Source organism: Oncorhynchus masou, chromosome 5, assembly GCF_036934945.1.
Source record: "Oncorhynchus masou masou isolate Uvic2021 chromosome 5, UVic_Omas_1.1, whole genome shotgun sequence".
Taxonomy (NCBI): domain Eukaryota; kingdom Metazoa; phylum Chordata; class Actinopteri; order Salmoniformes; family Salmonidae; genus Oncorhynchus; species Oncorhynchus masou.
In genome coordinates, this window is record NC_088216.1 from 44,194,445 (window position 1) to 44,218,448 (window position 24,004).

At 42.4% G+C, this 24,004-nt stretch overlaps 1 protein-coding gene across 1 annotated transcript; it reads left to right on the forward strand.

The window, feature by feature from the left end:
• Positions 1-1,661: 1,661 nt before the first annotated feature.
• Positions 1,662-15,709, forward strand: lyar (Ly1 antibody reactive homolog (mouse)). The gene is made up of 8 exons (XM_064965630.1): positions 1,662-2,229; positions 6,395-6,509; positions 6,598-6,705; positions 6,875-6,958; positions 10,922-11,267; positions 11,400-11,465; positions 14,097-14,182; positions 14,424-15,709. Exons 1-8 carry the CDS (start codon positions 2,108-2,110, stop codon positions 14,559-14,561), a joined length of 1,065 nt encoding a protein of 354 aa, XP_064821702.1. The 5' UTR covers positions 1,662-2,107; the 3' UTR covers positions 14,562-15,709.
• The last annotated feature ends 8,295 nt before the right edge of the window (positions 15,710-24,004 follow it).

Consider the following 24,004-nt stretch of genomic DNA (forward strand, 5'->3'; position numbering starts at 1 on the left):
GTCGCTTTTAGGGAACACTGCCAATTCAAACAGTACATGCCAAGCAAACCGTCAAAATATGGAATAAAGATATGGGCAGCATGTGATGCCAGGACAAGTTATACCTGGAACATGCAGGTTCACACCGGGATACCTGCTGACGGTGTTCCTGAAAGGAACCAGGGGAAGCGGGTGGTCCTGGAAATGACTGCAGGTCTCCAGGGGCACAACATAACATGTGACAATTTCTTCACCTCATATGCTCATGGTCAGGAGCTACTCCCCCAAAAAATGACCATGGTGGGCCTGAGTTGCCTCCTGCCTTATTCACTACCAAGGACAGGGATCGTTTTCCCTCTAAATGTACCTTCACCGATACACACACTCGTGTCCTACTGCCCGAAGAAAAATAAGAACGTGCTTCTGATGACAACTCTGCACAGGGATGTCGCTGTGAGTACCAGGGAGGACAAGAAGTCCAACGCTGTCCTGGATTAGAACAGGAACAAAGGGGGAGTTGACAAATTTGAGGTATGTTACTTTTTATCTTTCAAGTCTCATGTACTTTTTTTCCTATTACCAGATTGTTTTATCTGCACCATAAAAAATAAGACATGTTGTTGTTTGGTGAAATACTCATTGAATTTGTGAACAATATGGAGTGAATTCTATTCATTTGAATATGTAAATATTCGCTTGATGCAATTTTTCACGTTACCATGCAAGACATGAAGTATCAATTGCATGTAGTCATTATTTTATTTACTGATTGTTCCACTTTTACAGGTTACAGACACATACTCTTGTAAGAGGATGACGGCACGTTGGCCCATGGTGGTGTTCTTCAACATCCTAGATGTGTCGGCCTACAACGCATTTGTGGTGTGGATGAAGGTGAATCCAGGCTGGAAGCAGGGGAAATTCTTCAAGAGGAGACTATTCCTTGAAGAGTTGGGGAAAGCCATGGTGGCACCCCTCATTCAAAGGCGTCAACATCTTCCTCAAACACCATCCTCGGCTGGATTGGTGAGAGATATACAAGGGCCAGAAGCAAGATCTATGGCCACCAGAGACAGAAGAGACAAAAGGAAGAGGTGCAAAAGAGATGTCAAAACGAGCATTATGTGCCATAAATCCAGTGCATATATTTGCAAGGCACATGCAACAACCACCAGGGATTGTCCAACATGTGCATGAGAACACACAAAATGTAACCACCATTGATTGACAGATTGTGAACATTTGAATGTTTTTGTTATTGTTAGTAATACTGTTATTGTTACTGTTGTTCTTTAATGTGTTCAGACATTCATTTTGTAATATGGTAAAGTTTTCATGTGTAGTTTTGGGCCTATGTCCTTTCTAAAATCATACCGGTCAGTTTTGACCGTGAACACAACAGATGTTATTTTGTGCCACTATTTAAACATTTGAAATGGTTTCAAAACAAATGTTCTTATTAAACTTTGACACAAAGTAGTCTATGATAAATAGCACAATATATTTCATCTGAGTATTTTTATAGTCAAAATAATCCATACATTATGCATGAAACGAACACAACAGGAGGATTAATTAAGAAGGTTTTGTGAATCTGGGCCCAGTGCCATAAGAAAATATTTAAGATTCATGCCATGAACTGGAACTCCTCAAAACCTACTGCCGCTTTTCCGGAAGGTAAATAATGTAACACTTCCTGGCTTGAAAGAAGTCGCGTGTTTTAAAACTTTTGCACGACGAACCTACATGGGTTTTTTCCCCAACGTCTTTGTATTGCTACTACAGCTAATGACCTGTGTAGTAGCTTCATATAATTAATATGACACAATGTTAGTTTGAAATGCCGTTGTAACTTAGTAAGTAACAAGCTTGTTCTTTGCATGACTAGAGTAAGCTAGCTAGCCGGCTAACGTACACTAGCTACCGCCCGGTAAGTTAGTTCAGGAATTGTTGGCCCATGCCATGTGTCTCATTCTGTATCGATTAAAACGTAATTTGGCATAGTATATAGCAAGCAAGGCAACGTTGTCCAAAAGGAATTTGTTTTGTTGAGTTCATTGACTTGTGTTAGTTGGTAGTATTAATTGAGGCTTAAAAGAACGGTAGTATCAGCTAACGTTAGTCCAACATGGTCTTCTTCACGTGCAATGCGTGTGGTGAATCACTAAAGAAAGCCCAAGTCGAAAAACATGTGAACATGTGCCGTGGATGTGAAATTTTGTCATGCATTGACTGCGGGAAAGACTTTTGGTAAGTGCTTGTGAATGTTTTTTCCCCTTCTTGCTGTGTTGGGTACATCGCAGTTTGGTTGCTTGCTTTGCATAGCCAACATTGAACCAGTATCTGTCTGTGCGTTTAGACACCTCTAACGCCCAAAAGGCTCAGATTGAAGCTCTCATTCACTAGCTGTGTAAGCGTTATAACGTTAAAATACGTTCGTTGATCACTACATATGGAGTTTCGCTGAGTAACTATCTTAATTCACTCCCGTTACGGCTGATATGTACTTCCAAAGAAGGTCTAAATAAAAATGTATGCATTTGGGCTGCCGAAGAGGAACTTTTTAGGTTCCTTGTGCATTTTTATTTAGACCTTATTTGGAAGTACATAAGTCTAATTGTATATATCAAATACTTCGTAAAACACAGATGTAGACTAACAGTGAAATGCTTACTTACGGGCCCTTCCAAACTATGCAGAGAAAGAAAGTATACGAAATAATAGAGTTAATAACATGTAATAATAAATACACAATGAGTAACGATCACTGGCAATATACACCAGGTATCAAATCAAGCTGTGTTTATACAGCACATTTCAGACATGGAATGCAAAGCAATGTGCCTCACAGGGAAAAAATGGAGGGGGAAAAAAGCTATCTTACCTCAACAACAAACTTAATTAAAAATAAAACGTGACATATGGAAAGCAAAGCTAAACAAGATGAGTTTTAAGATCTCTTTTAAATATTTCCAGTTTTGTCCCCCCCTTAGGTTTTCTTTCAGGTTATTCAAGAGGCTGAGCGCATAGTAACTAAAGGGTGCCTTTTCGTGCATTTTGGTCCTAGGCTTTGGGATAGTTAAAAGGCCAGTGCCAGAGGGACCTACTGGGTGCATAACTTAAAAGCATATCTGACACGTATTGGGTTGCACAATAGTGGATTGATTTAAAAATCAATAGAAGAATCTTACAATTAATTAAAACTCACAGGCAGCCAGTGAAGAGACCTTAAAACTGGTGTAATGTGTGCTCTCAGTCTGGTCTTGGTCAGGGCACTATTATGTCCACACTATCACAAACACGATGGTGTGTCACGGGACTAGTCTGAAGGTAACCATTACTGGTTTAAAAAACAAACAAATGGAAGTATAAAGGCAGTGTTGTGCTACCTTAAAAAAGGGTTAAATATGTGTTTAAAAAATATGTGTATATGTTAGAGGCCGACCGATTATTGGAGGACCAAAAAAAGCCGATATTGATTAATCGGACATTTAAAAAATATATATATATATATATTTGTAATAATGACAATTGCAACAATACTGAATGAACAATGAACACTTTTATTTTAACTTAATATAATACATCAAATCAATTTAGTCTCAAATAAATAATTAAACTGGTAAAATTTGGTTAAATAATGCAAAAACACAGTGTAGGAGAAGAAAGTAAAATTGCAATATGTGCCATGTTAAAAAGCTAACATTTAACCTGTTGAAACTCTAGGGGCGCAATTTCATTTTTGGATGAAAAACGTTCCCGTTTTAAACAAGATATTTTGTCACAAAAAGATGCTCGACTATGCATATAATTGATAGCTTTCGAAAGAAAACACTCTGACGTGTCCAGAACTGCAAAGATATTTTCTGTGCGTGCCCTAGAACGTGAGCTTCAGCCAAAACCAAGATGAGACGGCATCCAGGAAATGAGCAGGATTTTTGAGGCTCTGTTTTCCGTTGTCTCCTTATATGGCTGTGAATGCGAGAGGAGTAAGTCTGCCCTTTCTGTCGTTTCCCCAAGGTGTCTGCAGCATTGTGACGTATTTGTAGGCATATCATTGGAAGATTGACCATAAGAGACCACATTTACCAGGTGTCCGCCCGGTGTCCTGCGCCGAAATTGGTGCGCAAAAGTCAGCTGCAAGTATTTTTCCACAGAATTCAGAGGAGAATGCAGGCTTCCACGAACGATATATCAATGAAGAGATATGTGAAAAAACACCTTGAGGATTGATTCCAAACAACGTTTGCCATGTTTCGGTCGATATTATGGAGTTAATTCGGAAAAGGTTTGACGTTGTAGGTGACTGAATTTTCGGTTCGTTTCGGTAGCCAAATGTGATGTACAAAACGGAACGATTTCTCCTACACACAAACGCTTTCAGGAAAAACTGCGCATTTGGTATGTAACTGAGAGTCTCCTCATTGAAAACATCCGAAGCTCTTCAAAGGTAAATTATTTTATTTATTTGGTTATCTGTTTTTTGTGAAAATGTTGCGTGCTAAATGCTACTCAAAATGCTAAGCTAGCTTAGCATACTCTTACACAAATTAGTCAATTGCTATGGTTCAAAAGCATATTTTGAAAATCTGAGATGACAGTGTTGTTAAGAAAAGGCTAAGCTTGAGAGCAGGCGTATTATTTTCATTTTATTTGCGATTTTCAGAAATCGTTAACGTTGCGTTATGCTAATGAGCCTGAGGCTTTAGTCACGATCCCGGATCCGGGATGGGGAGTTTCAACAAGTTCCTTGCTCAGAACATGAGAACAAATGAAAGCTGGTGGTTCCGTTTAACATGAGTCTTCAATATTCCCAGTTAAGAAGTTTTAGGTTGTAGTTATTATAGGACTATTTCTCTCTATACCATGTGTATTTCGTATACCTTTGACTATTGGATGTTCTTATAGGCACTATAGTTTTTCCAGTCTAATCTCGGGAGTTGATAGGCTTGAAGTCAAACAGCGCTGTGCTTCAAGCATTGCGAAAAGCTGCTGGTGAACGGAGGAAAGTTTGGTTTGAATGAATGCTTACGAGCCTGCTGCTGTCTACCACCGCTCAGTCAGACTGCTCTATCAAATATCAAATCATAGACTTAATTATAATATATAATCACACAGAAATACGAGGCTTAGGTCATTAATATGGTCAAATCCGGAAACTATCATTTCAAAAATAAAAAGTTTATTCTTTCCGTGAAATACGGAACCGCTCCGTATTTTGTTGAACAGGTGACAACCCCAAGTCTAAATATTGCTGTTACATTGCACAACCTTCAATGTTATGTTATAATTATGTAAAATTCTGGCAAATTAATTACGGTCTTTGTTAGGAAGAAATGGTCTTCACACAGTTCGCAACGAACCAGGCGACCCAAACTGATGCATATACCCTGACTCTGCTTACACTGAACGCAAGAGAAGTGACACACTTTCAGGCACCACATTGATTATATGCAACGCAGGACAAGCTAGATAAACAAACTAGTAATATCATCAACCATGTGTAGTTAACTAGTGATTGTGTTAAGATTGATAGTTTTTTATAAGATGAGTTTAATGCTAGCTAGCACCTTACCTTGGCTCCTTGCTGCACTCGCATAACAGGTAGTCAACTTGCCATGCAGTCTCCTCGTGGAGTTCAATGTAATCGGCCATAATCGGTGTCCAAAAATGCCGATGACCGATTGTTATGAAAACATGAAATCGGCCATTTCAGTTAATCGGTCAACCTCTACACCAGATACTGGGAGATTTAATTCAGCAGGACAATAACTTAAACAGAAGGCCAAATCTACACTGGAGTGATTTTTTTTTAACCTAAATGTGCTTGAAAATGTATGTGAAGAGTTGAATGGTTTTCTATCCATGATCAACAAATATGACAAAATAATTGCAGGATAATTTAAAAAAGAATAATGGGCAAGTATTGTACAATCCAGGTGTGCAAAGCTCTGAGACTTACCCAGAAAGACTCACAGCTGTAATTGCTGCCAAAGGTGATTCTAACGTGTATTATCTCAGGTTCACATTGTCATTATGGGGTATTGTGTGTCGTTGGGTGAGGGAAAAAATATATTGAATCCATTTTGAATTCAGGCTATAACACAACAAAATAAATGTGGAATAAGTCAAGGGGTATGAATACTTTCTATAGGCATCGTATAACTAGGACTAAACTGATTAGGTATTGGGATAGATACCGGCCGTAATTGGAGTAAATGAAGATGGCTGCTTAGTGAAACTCCATATTTTGCGATCAACAAACGTGTTTTGACATAACACTTGCAGAGCTGGTGAATGGGAGTTTGAATCTGTGCTTTGTCTCAAACACATATACTGGTTCAAGCCAACATCACATGTTGAACGGGTAAATGATTATGATGGGTACATAGAATAGCTATGTCTTCCCCAACAGGGGAAATGACTACAAGAACCACATCAAATGCATCAGCGAGGATCAGAAGTATGGAGGCAAGGGCTATGAGGCTAAGTCCAACAAAGGGGATGTCAAACAGCAACAATGGATTCAAGTGAGAAATAGATCGTTCATCTGATTTCCCTCTTTTGTTTCTCAGCACTTTGTGGGGTAGATGATTAATGGATGAGATTTTTCCATAGAGGATCCAAGAAGCCATGAACAAACCAGGAATCGGTGCCAAGCTGAAAGATGTTCTAAATCAAGTCAGTTCGTATGACAACGTCCCACGAAAGAAGTCGAAGTTCCAGGTTGGTTGTTTCTATCGTTGCTCAGGACATGATGGTCCGTTTATTGTCAGTGGTGCGTGACTTTGTGCCGGCCCGCAGTGTCCGTTTCCAGCTATTTTATGCTTGGCTTGCTGAAATGTTATTAAATCACTCTTGTAATAATGCGGTCACGTGGTGCTCACTCCATCAGAACTGGATGAAGAACAGTCTGAAGATCCACAATCCCACGCTGCATGACCAGGTGTGGGACATCTTTTCAGCAGCAACCAGCAGCGTGAGTATCTCTTAAAGGAAGGGTGTTAACATAATTAGGGTCATTTAGCAAACACTTTTATCTAGGGATGCACCGATATTACATTTTTTGGCCGATACCGATATTTTCCTTGCCAAAAACCACAATACCGATTCCCAATATTACATTTTTAGCAGCCTTTTAAGCATTCTAGTACAGTTAGAATAGTTCAAACACACACAATGGCCAAAGGTTATTTTGTTGGCATTTACGCATGTCCCTATTACCAGTAAAACATAATCAAAACCTATTTCTTTCACTTACTTGCTGTGCTATTTCGTTGTTCATTTGTTCAGTCATATGATTTCATCATACATGTCAATTGGTGACGTTTCAGCTCTGTCTGTCTGTGGCCTCTTCTGTCATGGGTCCTCTTCCTCGGTGTGCAATGTCACTGTGTCCTTTTCGAACTTGTCGAACTGTCTGCAACATTTCACGTAAACCCTGTTTCTCGTCTGCATCGAAGTAGCGGTCCTTGTACCTAGCGTCAAACATGGTGGCGACACAGTAAAGAGACTCAGAGAGAATGCCACTGAATCACTTGTTCACAGCCTCTAGTAGAGTACTTTTGCAAGTTTTAACCACACGGTCTGTGTCTGCAGTTTTGTTGAGCAGGCTTTTTAATGCCATGTCAGAGGGTATCACGTCTGCTGCAGATGCAGTTGATGAGCTTATTTCTTGAGTTAGTGGAGCTAGGAGTGTGTTCATGTTTCCAAGGTTCAAACTAGAGGTCGACCGATTATGATTTTTCAATGCAGATACCGATTATTGGAGGACCAAAAAAGCCGATACCGATTTAATCAGCCGATTTAAATAAAATAAAGAATGTATTTGTAATAACGACTATTACAATAATACTGAATGAACACTTTTATTTTATTGTATTTTTTTTAACCTTTATTTAACCAGGCAAGTCAGTTAAGAACAAATTCTTATTTTCAATGACGGCCTGGGAACAGTGGGTTAACTGCCTGTTCAGGGGCAGAACGACAGATTTGTACCTTGTCAGCTCAGGGGTTTGAACTTGCAACCTTCTGGTTACTAGTCCAACGCTCTAGCCGCTAGGCTACCCTGCATCAATAAAATCAATTTAGCCTCAAGTAAATAATGAAACATGTTCAATGTGGTTTAAATAATGTAAAAACAAAGTGTTGGAGAAGAAAGTAAAAGTGCAATATGTGCTATGTAAGAAAGCTAACGTTTAAGTTCCTTGCTCAGAACATGAGAACAAATGAAAGCTGGTGGTTCCTTTTAACATGAGTCTTCAATATTCCCAGGTAAGAAGTTTTTAGGTTGTAGTTATTATAGGACTATTTCCCTCTATACCATTTGTATTTCATTAACCTTTGACTATTGGATGTTCTTATAGGCACTTTAGTATTGCCAGTGTAACAGTATAGCTTCCGTCCCTCTCATCGCTCCTCCCTGGGCTCGAACCAGCAACACAATGACAACAGCCACCCTCGAAGCAGCGTTACCCATGCAGATCAAGGGGAACAACTACGGGAAGGCTCAGAGCGAGTGACGTTTCAAATCAAATGTATTTATATAGCCCTTCGTACATCAGCTGATATCTCAAAGTGCTGTACAGAAACCCAGCCTAAAACCCCAAACAGCAAGCAATGCAGGTGTAGAAGCACGGTGGTTAGGAAAAACTCCCTAGAAAGGCCAAAAACTAGGAAGAAACTTAGAGAGGAACCAGGCTATGTGGGGTGGCCAGTCCTCTTCTGGCTGTGCCGGGTAGAGATTATAACAGAACATGGCCAAGATGTTCAAATTTTCATAAATGACCAGCATGGTCGAATAATAATAAGGCTGAACAGTTGAAACTGGAGCAGCAGCATGGCCAGGTGGACTGGGGACAGCAAGGAGTCATCATGTCAGGTAGTCCTGGGGCATGGTCCTAGGGCTCAGGTCTGGAGCAGCAGCACGGCCAGGTGGACTGGGGACAGCAAGGAGTCATCATGTCAGGTAGTCCTGGGGCATGGTCCTAGGGCTCAGGTCCTCCGAGAGAGAGAAGGAGAGAATTAGAGAACGCACACTTAGATTCACACAGGACACCGAATTGGACAGGAGAAGTACTTCAGATATAACAAACTGACCCCAGCCCCCCGACACATAAACTACTGCAGCATAAATACTGGAGGCTGAGACAGGAGGGGTCAGGAGACACTGTGGCCCCATCCGAGGACATCCCCGGACAGGGCCAAACAGGAAGGATATAACGCTATTTTTAAAAAATATATATTTTTTTATACCTTTCTTTAAAAACGCTATTAACGAGTGCTAACTAGCTAGCCATTTCACTTCGGTTACACGAGCCTCATCTCGGGAGTTGATAGGCTTGAAGTCATGAACAGCGCAATGCTTGACGCACAACGAAGAGCTGCTGGCAAAACGCACGAAAGTGCTGTTTGAATAAATGTTTACGTGCCTGCTTCTGCCTACCACCGCTCAGTCAGATACTTGTATGCTCAGTCAGATTATATGCAACGCAGGACACGCTAGATAATATCTAGTAATATCATCAACCATGTGCAGTTAACTAGTGATTATGACTGATTTGTTTTTATAAGATAAGTTTAATGCTAGCTAGCAACTTACCTTGGCTTACTGCATTCGAGTGCAACGAGAGAGAGGCAGGTCGTTATTGCGTTGGACTAGTTAACTGTAAGGTTGTAAAATTTAAAAAAAATCGGCGCCCAAAAATACCGATTTCCGATTGTTATGAAAACTTGAAATCGGCCATTCCGATTAATCGGTCGACCTCTAGTTCAAACATGTTCTCAAATGGCAGCGGTATGAGAACCAACACATTCTTGAGCATGCAATACGGCTTTCCTCAGTATGAAATTCTCGTCGACCCACTGTGCTGTCAGACTCAGCATGTTCATGGGGCTGACGTCGCTGGTCCAAATGTCAGTCGTGAAGCTAATAGCAGTGACGCCCATAGCAAGTAGCTCATGGATGTGCGTTTCAACAATACTGTCTAACTCTGGTAGGGCAACATCTGAAAAATAGCGCCATCTTAAATGTGTGTACTGGGGCTCGAGGTGCTCAACCAGTCGGCGAAAGCCAACATCATCCACGATAGATAACGGTTAATTGTCAAGGGTAATGAATTCCATTATCTTGGCGTTAATGGATTTCGTCTTTGAATTGTCTCTTTCAAATGACTGCTCGACTTGAACTTGTTTAGTTGTCTGGGGGTGATGCACTTTCAAATGAGTAATTAGGTTTGTGGTATTGACAGATTTCACTTTCTCCCCTCCTCGGGGAATAATAGCAGCACAGATGTTGCATATGGACATTTCGTCATTTTCCTTTGAAACTTAAAAAAAATAGATCCACACAGCAGACGTGGGCTAGGTTAGTCAGCTTTGACATTGGTTTTGCACATCAACGTTAATCTAGACATCAGGCCGATGTTGCCATTTTTAGCTAATATTTTCCGATTCCAATATGCTTACCAATATATTGTGCATTCTGAGGGTGAATGAGCAAGACAAAAGATTTAAGTGCCTTTGAATGGAGTATGGTAGTAGGTGCCAAGCACACTGGTTTATGTGTTAAGAACTGCAACATTGGTGGGTTTTTCACACAACAGTTTCCTGTGTGTATCAAGAATGGTCCACCACCCAAAGGACATCCAGCCAACTTGACACAGCTTTGGGGAGCATTGGAGTCAACATGGGCAAGCGTCCCTGTGGAACGCTTTTGACACCTTGTACAGTCCATGCCCTGACAAATTGAGGCTGTTCTGAGTGCAAAGGGGGGTGTAACTCAATATTAGGAAGGTGTTCCTAATGTTTTGTACACTCAGTTTATATGATATATTAAACAGAATCAATGTGTATTTTTACAAATCATGTGACGTTAACTAAAGCAATTGATTTAATTTTCATAATTCAAAGCAATGTTATATGAATAAACTTTTGATTTTAGCTGGCTCCCGAAGCCCCGAATCAGACTGAGGAACCCAGGCAGTCTGTTGCTGAAAGCAAGACCGAGACTAATGGGAGCAATCAGAATGGCACATCGGAGGAGCCACCACCAGAGAAGAAGAAGTTGAACAAGCGTGAGCGCAAAGAGGCAAGACAAAAGAAAAGCGGGAAGAAAGAAAAGAAAGCCCCGGAGAACGGTAGCACCGAGGAGGAGGAAGCAAGCGCAGGCAAACGAAAGGACAAAAGGAAGAGGAGTTCTGAGGAAGATGGGGAGCAAAAAGGCCACGATGCTGGAGGAGAGGTGACCACCAAGAAACGGAAGACCAGTAAAAAGGACAGTTCCGAAGGTATATAACACATTTTCAGGGGGTTCTTTTCTCAAGTGAGTGTGACACTCCACGTTTCTGCTCTTCTTCACACTTGCTGTTGGAAAATGCACATTAGTCTTTGATTCAGTTTCTTTTTATTCTACCTTCCAGATGACCAAAACACAGAAGCGGCTGAGGAGGAGGCAGAGGGTGCTGCAGGAGAAGCAAGTTCCAAAGGTACCAGTTATTCTGGGAATGTGCTCATTGTCCTGCATAGTTTTCATAGTGAGAAAAGACTTGGGCTCCATCCAAATTCACCACATTTTTTCCCGAAGTGTGCACTTGCACACCGCACATAAAGCATTGGCTGGAGGGAGTTTTCAACCTTTGTTAAATCCATGCCGAGAAGGGTGCACACTTTTGAGAAGAGTGGAGGATTGGGACGCACATTGGACTTAGGTCATTACCTCAGTTTTTTACATTTTCAAAATGTTGCCACCAGGGGACAGTGTTGACACATCCCTTTGCTGCAGAGTAGGCCTACATAAATGTGCTTTCAATATTAGTTGGAAACAGTGATTATTAGATATCAGACAAAAGCACCTTCAATTTTAAATTGTCATGCATGTAGTAAGACTCAAGCCACCCAAGTCATAGACTGTTCTCTCTACTACCGCACAGCAAGCGGTACTGGAGCGCCAAGTCTGTGACCCAAAAAGGCACCTGAACAGCTTCCAAGCAGTAAGACTGCTAAACAGTTCATCAAATGGCTACAATTTACATTGACCCTCCCCCTCTTATTTATTTCTTTATCTTAATTGTTTTACATTGACTCCATTGCGCTGGCTATATGCACATTCACTAAGGACACTTAACTAGACTCTACGCACACACTCATTGACACTCCAACACACACACTACATATGCTTACACACACAAAAGACACACTCATATTGACGCCACACTCACAAATACACTTTCACACTTCACATACGCTGCTGATACTCTGTTTATTATATATCCTAGTCACTTTTAACCCTAACCACATGTACAGTGCATTAGGAAAGTATTCAGACCCCTTCCCTTTTTTCACATTTTGTTACGTTATAGCCTTATTCTAAAATGGATTAAATGCATTTTTTCACTCATCAATCTACACACATTATCCAATGGCAAAGTGAGAACAGGTGTAGAAATGTTATCAAATGCGTAATTATTATTATTTTTTTTAAGTATACCTTATTGACATAAATATTCAGACCCTTCGCTATGAGACAAGAAATTGAGCTCCAGTGCATCCTGTTTCCATTGATCATCCTTGAGATGTTTCTACAACTTGATTGGAGTCCACCTATGGTGAATTCAATCGTTTGGACATGATTTGGAAAGGCACACACCTATCTATATAAGGTCCCACAGTTGACAGTGCATGTCAGAGCAAAAACCAAGCCATGAGGTTGAAGGAATTGTCTGTAGAGCTTCGAAACAGGATTGTGTTGAGGCACAGATCTGGGGAAGGATACCAAAAAATGTCGGCAGCATTGAAGGTCCCGAAGAACAAAGTGGCCTCCATCATTCTTAAATGGAAGAAGTTTGGAACCACCAAGACTCTTCCTAGAGCTGGCCGCCTGGCCAAATTCAGCAATAGGGGGAGAAGGGAGGTGACCAAGAACACGATGGTCACTCTGGCAGATCGCCGGAGTTCCTCTGTGGCGATGGGAGAACCTTTCAGAAAGACAACCATCTTTGCAGCACTCCACCAATCAGGCCTTTATGGTGAAGTTGCCAAACGGAAGCCACTCCTCAGTAAAAGGCACATGACAGCCTGCTTGGAGTTTGCCAAAAGGCACCTAATGTACTCAGGCCATGAGAAACAAGATTCTCTGGTCAGATGAAACCAAGATTGAACTCTTTGGCTTGAATGCCAATCGTCACATCTGGAGGAAAACTGGCACCTCCCTACGGTGAATCATGGTGGTGGCAGAATCATGCTGTGGGGATGTTTTTCCACAGCAGCGACTGAGAGACTAGTTAGGATCGAGGGAAAGATGAATGTCGCAAAGTACAGAGATCCTTGATGAAAACCTGCTCCAGAGTGCTCAGGACCTCAGACTGGGGTGAAGGTTCACCTTCCAACAGGACAATGAACCTAAGCACATAGCCAAGACAACACAGAAGTGGCTTCGGGAGTCTCAATGTCCTTGAGGGGCCCAGACTTGAAGTTGATCAAGGAGACCCGAAAATAGCTTGTGCAGTGACGCTCTAACCTGACAAAGCTTGATAAGATGTGCAGAGAAGAATGGGAGAAACTCCCCAAAACTGGTGTGCCAAGCTTGTAGCGTCATACCCAAGACGACGTGTGGCTGTAATCGCTGCCAAAAGTGCTTTAACAAAGTACTGAGTAAGCGGTCTGAATACTTACGTAATGTGAGATTTTGTTTTTTTGTGCAAAAACTTCTAAAAGCCTGTTTTTACTTTGTCATTATGGGGTATTGTAGTAGATTGATGAGGGTGAAAAAGTACAATTTAATCAATTTTAGAATAAGGCTATAACGTAACAAAATGTGGAAAAAGAGAAGGGGTTTGAATACTTTCCTAATGCACTGTAAATACTGTACCTCAACTCCCTCGTACCCCTACACATTGACTCTGTACTGGTACACTTTGTATATAGCGTCTTTATTGTTTTTGTGCTACTATTTCCTTTTTTATTTAGCAAATACTTGTCTTGCTTTTTAACGCTGCACTGTTGGGAATGGGCTCGTAAGACAGCATGTAACTGTGAAGTCTACACCTGATCTAGTTGGCGCATGTGTCCAATACAATTTGATTAGTCATGATCAGCTAATGCTCTTGTTTGACTTCCAGGCAAGTTCAATTGGAAAGGAACAATAAAGGCAGTCTTAAAACAATCTCCTGAAGAAGGACTTGCGGTGAAAAAACTCAGGAAGAAGGTATGTTCATCTGAATCAGACATCTATGAATATTGTGCGTCACGCAAGATAGTTATAGGTCAGCTTTTCTGGCATCTCACTTTTATTTGTACATTTGATCAAATATAGTTCATACATACTACTGGAGTAGCATGTTTTACCATTTTACATTATGCCTGTAGGGCTAGAATAGTGATATGACATGGTCATGATTGTAATTGTCACTGTTTTCACTATTGGTACAATTCATTTTTCCTTCCAGGTTTTGTCAGCTTACTACTCATTCAGCGGAGAGGGGAATTTCAAATCAGAAGAGGAGCTGCTCGCACTCTTCAACAAGAAGATTAAAGGCAACCCCAAGTTTAGAGAATTAAAAGACAAAGTTAGACTTGTGAAGTAGATCATGAATTCCAGCGTGGCTGTTTTAACAACTCACCGTCATCTTCAGTGGTATGCGTGTCATTTTAAAGACGTCATCTGAAAGATTAAATCATTTTTCAACACCAAGTCATAACCCTTTACTGACTTTTAATTGGTCACCAATGTTGTCTTGTTTCTTTAAGACTAGAAACAATGTAGGCTTTAGTGTAAAGAGCCACTGAACATGCCAATTTGCACATATTTTTCTGTTGCTCGTTAGGAAAATGAGATTTCAGTCTTGGAGGTGTGTTTCCTGAAAAATTCCACGTTTGGTTAATGATGTTTGTCCCCTATGAGACACTAGCCTATTTCATGTCCTCAAAATCCCCATAAAGAATCTAGAACTCAAGAACTCCGTAATAAATGTTAACGCCTTTGCCGAGGATGTTTTAGTTCAGCAATTTTACATTTAACTAAGGTGTTTGGTGCAGTATTTCTGAAGTTAGAAAATATGAGACATGTTGTCTTATGTAAAGAAAGTCAGAGCTTCTGGGCAGGTCTGCCTCACTGTCTATGCTATTGGTTAAAGCGCAATCACCGCAGCTGGTCATCCCATGTTAGTGGGGAAATGGTCATTGTCAAATCAGCACCCAACCTTCATTTACCCATTGTGACGTACGGATGTTCCAAACTCTTTTGGACATGACTGACTATTTAATATATGATTATTTACACTGTAGTCAATTCTGACACTAGAATAACTGTTTCTGACTCCTATCCATGCCAAATGGCTGTTTTCAACAGTCACTCTGTTTGCAACATGTTCATTTTAATAGAGACACTTGTTTAATGATTGGTGTGAACAGACCTAATGAGTGTTCTGTAAAAGCAAGACTGACAAATGGAGGTGGTTCAGAAGCACTCGTGTGATAAGGGCTTACCAAGAAAAACTTCCAAACGGACTTATTCGAGACAGAATTTGGAGCACTTAACAAAAAAGGCAGAGATTAATCAGTTGAATTATTCCTTTTGGAAGTTTTTCTTGATTAGCCCATTCAATGGATGTTTGTCATTGTTGTCTAACACCCCTCCTATTTTCCTGTTTGCTTTAGTGCGGAGGCCCACCTGGACTCACCCCAGGCTAATACTTAGGCTTTAGTCCAGCAAGATAAACACTGTCTTGTTGCATGCTTTGTTTGTTTAATCGTTTGCATCCTATTAATTGAGCAATAAGAATTTACAAAAATGATTTTCATGTGCCTTAGGGTTAATAGTGGTTGTGGAGGATACTGGCTCTTTCACATTCCAACCCACAGTACGGCTGTGAAACGGTACCTTATCTCTGGGATTGGATGTGGAAGGGGAGGGGTGCACCTGAGGTGAATTTGACTCTTGCACGGGACGGGGCTAATGCACATTCCTCGGCACCCAGAACGGGGTTCATTTGGCCGGGTACACAGAAGCACCATAGAATCAAGACATTGGTGTCAGCCTCAGGTGAAGTTTTAATGCTGTCTGATTTCCACCACTCAAATGTTACCTGCATACACACACTCACTGCACACAAACACCCATGGCCACAGTCACTAGGAGATGCTGGGGGAAATATCCTCAGCTTTATGAAGCTCCTGCTAATCCTTCCGAGTTTAACACTGATCCTCATTCATCGCTGCGCTTACCTGTAATTATATATTGCATACTTTGGGTATTAGCAAAGCTGTTACTCAAGTTTGCAAGTATTAAAATTGTGTTTTCTGGCCAGTATTGGGGTTCAAGCTCACATTTTTAATTGTTTTTCAGTGCAGACCTTTCAGAATACTCCAAAGCATAAATGTCATTACACAAATAGTCTTTATTTCACTAAATTTTTACATGGTCATAAAGAGACATGTTTAACTTCTTAGTATGTTTCCCATCTCAAGAGGTTTGAACTTGTTAAAACATCTCTAGCCATCTATATGGGTAACAGAGTTGATATGTTATACTCAGCGCGCTCAGTTTTCCAACAAAAAAAAACAGGAAATTGGAAAAAGAGTAGAACCACCTCACCTGCTTTTTAAACTGTAATTTGACTATTAGATGTTCAATATGTTTAAAATAAAAAGATTAAGGAATAGTTTTACTTCAGTTCGTGTTAGAGGGTTGACATTAAACCGGAGGGACAGATGTAAATTAATCAATAATCACATTAGATAAGTAAAAATCTAATCTATCTAATCTATTTGTGGAGCGACCCACAAGACCTCGCATGATATTGGCTTTGGACATTTCAAGAATACTGCTTGCTCAAGCTGTCAGTATTGATCCAAGTAATAGTACTGAAACATGATTACAAATTAAATTTTATTTGTCACATACACATGGTTAGCAGATGTTAATGCGAGTGTAGCGAAATGCTTGTGCTTCTAGTTCTGACCATGCAGTAATATCTAACAAAGTAATCTAACCTAACAATTTCACAACTACCGTATACACACAAGTGTAAATGAATGAATAAGAATATGTACATAAAAATATATGATGGCCGAACGGCATAGGCAAGATGCAGTAGATGGTATAGAGTACAGTATATACATATGAGATGAGTAATGTAGGGTATGTAAACATTATATAAAGTGACATTGTTTAAAGTGGCTAGTGATACATTTATTACATACATTTTTCCATTATTAAAGTGGCTAGAGTTTAGTCAGTATGTTGGCAGCAGCCACTCAATGTTATTGATGGCTTTTTAACATTCTGATGGCCTTGAGATAGAAGCTGTTTTTCAGTCTCTCGGTCCCCGCTTTGATGCACCTGTACTGAACTTGCCTTCTGGATGATAGCGTGGTGAACAGGCAGTGGCTTGGGTGGTTGTTGTCCTTGATGATCTTTTTGGCCTTCCTGTTACATCGGGTGGTGTAGGTGTCCTGGAGGGCAGGTAGTTTTCCCCCAGTGATGCGTTACGGTTATGTGCAGAGCAGTTGCCGTACCCGGCGGTGATACAGCCCGACAGGATGCTCTCGATTGTGCATCTGTAAAAGTTTGAGTGTTTTTGGTGACAAGCCACATTTCTTCAGCCTCCTGAGTTTGAAGAGGCCCTTCTGCGCCTTCTTCACCACGCTGTCTGTGTGGGTGGACCATTTCAGTTTGTCCGTGATGTGTACGCCAAGGAACTTAAAACTTTCCACCCTCTCCCCTACTGTCCCATCAATGTGGATAGGGGGCTGCTCCCTCTGCTGTTTCCTGAAGTCCACGATCATCTCATTTGTTTTGTTGACATTGAGTGTGAGGTTTTTTTCCGAGGGCCCTCACCTCCTCCCTGTAGGCCGTCTCGTCGTTGTTGGTAATCAAGCCTACCACTGTAGTGTCGTCTGCAAACTTGATGATTGAGTTGGAGGCGTGCAAGGCCACGCAGTCGTGGGTGAACAGGGAGTACAGGAGAGGCTTGAGAACACATCCTTGTGGGGCCCCAGTTTTGAGGGTCAGCAGGGTGGAGATGTTGTTACCCGTCAGGAAGTCCAGGACCCAATTGCTCAGTGCCGGGTCGAGACCCAGGGCCTCAAACTAAATGACGAGTTTGGAGAGTACTATGGTGTTAAATGCTGAGCTGTAATCGATGAACAGCATCCTTAGATAGGTATTCCTCTTGTCCAGATGGGTTAGGGCATACAAATAGGTTTGCATGTGATATCACAACACGGGTTATCTAGCCAATTTAGTGAACTGGACACCAGAGGCAGCACCTTCAACCTTTTTAAATATACAAACATATTCATACAATATTCATGAATAGATTTCACTGGAGCTACAAAACCAGTGAGGTGCTCAGATGAATTTCAAATGTTCACTTGAATCTCATACATCCTCGAACGGCAGCTGGCATCTACTGTGCATGTTTATCAAGCTACGCTGTGGTAGTGTCATTATGGGAAAACAACCTGAAAACAACTTGGGTGTGTCACTACCCATAAGCTGATGAGTGATGGACTTACCCAGTAGCACACTATGTTACTAAGAGAGACAAATGTAAAGTTATTTTGAAAGGCTAAGCAAACAAAAGCAATGCCTGAGTAACAAATGAGTTGCATAACTGACATGGAGAAACAGAAAGACAACAAGCCAGAGACAATAGGGGCTTACCTAAATGAGTGTTACAAAATAACTTGCCATAATTACCATATTTTAGCTGCTGTCAACATTCACATTTGACTGCAGTCAAGGAAACATGCCAAATTGGAGTAATGTAAACCAAACTAAAAAACGCACTTCACTGAAAGCACATATAAATAGTTAAATATAATGTATGTCAACATCAGTTGAGGCAAGTTTAAAAAAAAAATTGATAAGGCATCAAAAAGCATAATTGCACTCACAGATACAAATCCCACCTGGGAATTGGACAATACTTAAGTTGTTGTTCAGTGTAGAATTCAGGCCAAATAGCCTGTATGTAAAAGTATACTTTTTTAAAACTAGGCAAGTCAGTTAAGAACAAATTCTTATTCACAATGATGGCCTAGGAACCGTGGTTTAACTGCCTTGTTCAGGGGCAGAATGACACATTTGTACCTTGTCAGCTCTGGGATTCGATCGAGCATCCTTTCGGTTACTGGCCCAACACTAACCACTAGGCTACCTGCCACCCCAAAATACATAACAGATAAGCTTCCATACCTGCCACTGAGAATACAGTACTGTATTTCCCAATTAAGTGTGCGAAGAGCAGGTTTTTCTCCACACTTGGATTCATCACCCTAGGTAGACATTTCTGCAGTCTGTCTTTTAAATACTTTTCTTAACATACTATTCAATGTCATATTGTGAAATGTTGGCTATAGGCATACCCATTCAGATTAAACCTAAAGTTAGTGCTGGGCTAAAAAGCATGCTCAATGGAGAATCTCCATTGAAAGCTTCTTAGTCCAGGACGAGGCTTCATCTATGTCTTGGAAACTAGCTTCATTTTTTTTTTTACATCATTCCAATTTGGACTAGAGACCGGTTCTCAAGGTACCCTCTCAGCAAGCACACGTAAAGATATATTTTTTAATTTGTATGAACCATGTTATTAGTCTGTGATTTGTGCATTTTGTTAAGTCCAACACTGTAAAAACAAATACATTGCAAGTACAACAGAGTACACACTGATTGGCATACACTAACAAAACAATTGTCTACAATAACCAGTCAATATTGATACTGCATTAGCCCACTGAAGCATGGCATTAATGAAACATTTTCTAAAATTGATTCGGTCATGTCTAAAAAGCCCCTTACGAAAACAAGAGTGCAATATAACTGCAGTATGCTGCAAATGCTATGTTTGTTTTTCTGTGCGACTGCGGCTTACAGTGCAGTATAACTGCAGTTCATTTGCAGTACACTGCAGTTATTCTGCAATTACTGCGTCCAAAATACCATAAACGACTGCAGTTACTGCACTTTTACTACAATATTTTTGTAATGGAGGATACAGCTTATTTCAAATTGACATCAAAAGTTTTTTAAAAAACAGAAAATTATCCTTTTAGCTAACCCTTTTCCTAAACATCTACTTTCCATCTCCTAACCTGCTGTGTAAATTATCCTAACCTATTACGAAAAATGTATTCTGACTAACTATCCTTTCCAGTCATAACCAATTGATTCCCCCAGAGAGAAAGAAGAGAAGTGAGAGGGTTCACTCCGCACCAAATCTCTCAATGAAAATAAGGCCACGAAATTAGGAGTTCAATGAGTGTCAAATTTGGTCAACAAAAAATGTAATTGCTATTGCTATGTGAGGCTTATTGATCGAATATAAGTTTCATAATGTTTAGATTGTTACCAATGCACTGATATGGCATTTCTGCAACTTAAAAAATTACTTGCCTGCATTCCATCTTTGAGGACATGTATTTCCATTGTTAAAGAGGTCACTGAACTATCTTGTCAATAAAGCTCGCCAGCTTGTAATCCTAAAAAACGGAAATGAGTTAGCGTTTTCTACTTCTGGCTTGTTAGCCATTCCTATGAATGGGGAAATCATTAGGGTTTTGGTATATACGCAGTAAATTAGGTCTGAGGTTAACACAGGCTTAGGAGATCTTATACATTTTGTTCTATGGGATAATATCAGTCAGTTAACATGACCTTTATGAATTATAAAGCCTTTATGTGCTCAAAGTAAGTCAGTTGCTAACGAGTCGCTAACTGTCAGAGTCGCTAATGAATTGCTAACTGCCAAAATGTATTTATGCACTTTTGTAGATCACTTGCTCTGACCCAAATGATAAAAGATCCCACCAGGATATGTGAAACAGTGCAAAGTACGATTGACTTAATATTGGTGTCTGATAAATCTAAAATATCACAGAGTGGAGTAATCGTATATGGAATCAGTGATCATTTTATTACATTTTGCACAGAGAGAATTTTTAAGGATATGTTTAAGTGTCACAAAATCGTTAGAATCAGAGGACTCAAAAAATACTGTGTTGAAAAGTTTAGGGAGGAAGTGGGTAAAATTGACTGGTCACCTGTGCTAGATAGTGTAGGGGTAGACAGTGCCTGGGAAGTCTTTAAATGTAGATTCTTTGATGTGGTGAATGTGATGGCTCCCATTAGACGGTTCAGGGTAAAGCAGAGATCTAGCACTTGGTTTAATCATGACAATCTCGAATCTATCCAAGCAAGGAATAAGGCCTTTAAAAATTGAAGAACTCTCAAGAGCAGCAGGAGTTTTTGTCCTATATAAACATCACAGAAATTACTTTGTTGAGAAAATAATTTTGAAAAATTACCCGAAAAAACTTTGGAAATCATTTATGGAACTAGGCTGTAGTAGTACTACCAAAAACAAACTAAACAATATTGGTGTCACACCCTGACCATAGTTTGCTTTGAATGTTTATATGTTTTGTTTGGTCAGGGTGTGATCTGAGTGGGCATTCTATGTTGTGTGTCTGGTTTGTCGGTTTCTGTGTTTGGCCTGATATGGTTCTCAATCAGAGGCAGGTGTTAGTCATTGTCTCTGATTGGGAACCATATTTAGGTAGCCTGTTTGGTGTTGGGTTTTGTGGGTGATTGTCCTTTTGTTCCTTTTCCTGTCCTTTTGTCCTTATGTCTGTCCTGTTCTGTGTTAGTTTACACCAGTTTAGGCTGTTTCGGTTTTCGTTACGTTTATTGGTTTTTGTATTGATTTGTGTTTCTTCAGATTCATTAAACATGGATCACAATAGCCACGCCGCATTTTGGTCTGACTCTCTTTCACCTACAGAAAACCTTGACAGAATCACCCACCACAACAGGACCAAGCGGCCTGGTAACGTGCAGCAGCAGGAGCAGCGTAAAAAGGACTTCTGGACTTTGGAAGAAATCCTCGACGGGAGAGGACCCTGGGCTAAACCAGCGGAGTGTAGCCTCCCCAAGGTGCAGCTCAAAGAGGAATGGACTTGGGAGAACGAACTGGACGGTAAAGGACCCTGGGCACAGCCAGGAGAATATCGCCACCCCAAAGAAGAGCTGGAGGCGAAGAAAGTGGAGAGGCGCTGGTATGAGGAGGCAGCACGGCGACGCGGATGGAAGGCCGAGAGTCAGTCCCAAAAAGTTCTTGGGGGGGGGGGGGACTCACAGGAAGTATGGCGAAGCCAGGTAGGAGACCTGCGTCAACTTCCTGTGGTTACCGGGGGGCTAGAGAGACCGGGCAGGCACCGTGTTATGCTGTGGTGCGCACGGTGTCCCCAGTGCGGGTGCATAGCCCGGTGCGGTATATTCCAGCTCCGCGTATCGGCCGGGCTAGAGTGAGCGTCGAGCCAAATGCCATGAAGCCGGCTCTACGCATCTGGTCCCCAGTGCGTCTCCTTGGGCCGGCTTACATGGCACCAGCCTTGCGCATGGTGTCCCCGGTTCGCCTGCATAGCCCGGGCTATTCCACCTCGCCGCACTGGCAGAGCAACCGGGAGTATTCAACCTGGTAAGGTTGGGCAGGCTCGGTGCTCAAGAGCTCCAGTGCGCCTGCACGGTCCGGTCTACCCAGTACCACCTCCACGCACCAGCCCTCCGGTGGCAGCTCCCCGCACCAGGCTTCCTGTGCGTGTCCTCGGCCCAGTACCACCAGTGCCAGCACCACGCATCAGGCCTACAGTGCGCCTCGCCTCTCCAGCGCTGCCAGAGCCTTCCTCCTCTCCTGCGCTGCCGGAGTCTCCCGCCTGTTTAGCGCTGCCAGAGCCTTCCTCCTCTACAGCGCTGCTGGAGTCTCCTGCCTGTTCAGCGCAGCCAGAGCTGCTGGTCTGCATGAAGCAGCCAGAGCTGCCAGTCTGCATGAAGCAGCCAGAGCTGCCAGTCTGCATGAAGCAGCCAGAGCTGCCAGTCTGCATGGAGCAGCCAGAGCTGCCAGTCTGCATGGAGCAGCCAGAGCTGCCAGTCTGCAAGAAGCCGCCAGAGCTGCCAGTCTGCAAGGAGCTGCCAGTCTGCAAGGAGCTGCCAGTCTGTAAGGAGCTGCCAGTCTGCAAGGAGCTGCCAGAGCTGCCAGTTTGCATGGAGCAGCCAGAGCTGCCAGCCTGCAAGAAGCCGCCAGAGCTGCTAGTCTGCAAGAAGCCGCCAGAGCTGCCAGTCTGCAAGAAGCCGCCAGAGCCGTCAGTCAGCATGGAGCAGCCAGAGCCGCCAGTCAGCATGGAGCAGCCAGAGCCGCCAGTCAGCCAGACTCTTCCAGATCCGCCAGTCAGCCAGACTCTTCCAGATCTGCCAGTCAGCCAGACTCTTCCAGATCCGCCAGTCAGCCAGGATCTGCCAGAACCGCCAGTCAGCCAGGATCTTCCAGATCCGCCAGTCTGCCAGAATCCGCCAGTCAGCCAGACTCTTCCAGATCCGCCAGTCAGCCAGACTCTTCCAGATCCGCCAGTCAGCCAGGATCCGCCAGTCAGCCAGACTCTTCCAGATCCGCCAGTCAGCCAGGATCTGCCAGAACCGCCAGTCAGCCAGACTTCCAGATCTGCCAGTCAGCCAGGATCTGCCAGAACCGCCAGCCAGCCAGGATCCGCCAGAGCCTTCCTCCTCTCCTGTGCTGACGGAGTCTCCCGCCTGTCCGGCCCTGCTGCCGGAGTCTCTCGCCTGTCTGGCGCTGCTGCCGGAGCCTCCCGCCTGTCCGGCGCTGCTGCCGGAGTCTCCCGCCTGTCCGGCGCTGCTGCTGGAGTCTCCCGCCTGTCCGGTGCTGCTGCCGGAGTCTGAAGAGCCCCTCTGTCCCGAGCTGCCCCTCTGTCCCGAGCTGCCCCTCTGTCCCTGTGGGGTTATATAGTAGGGTCGCCGTAGTTAGGAAGCCAAGGAAGCGGACAAGGTGGCGGACAAAGACTATGGTGAAGTGGGGGCCACGTCCAGCACCAGAGCCGCCACCGCAGACAGATGCCCACCCAGACCCTCCCCAATAGGTTCAGGTTTTGCGGCCGGAGTCCGCACCTTGGGGGTGGGGGGGGGTGGGGTACTGTCACACCCTGACCATAGTTTGCTTTGTATGTTTATATGTTT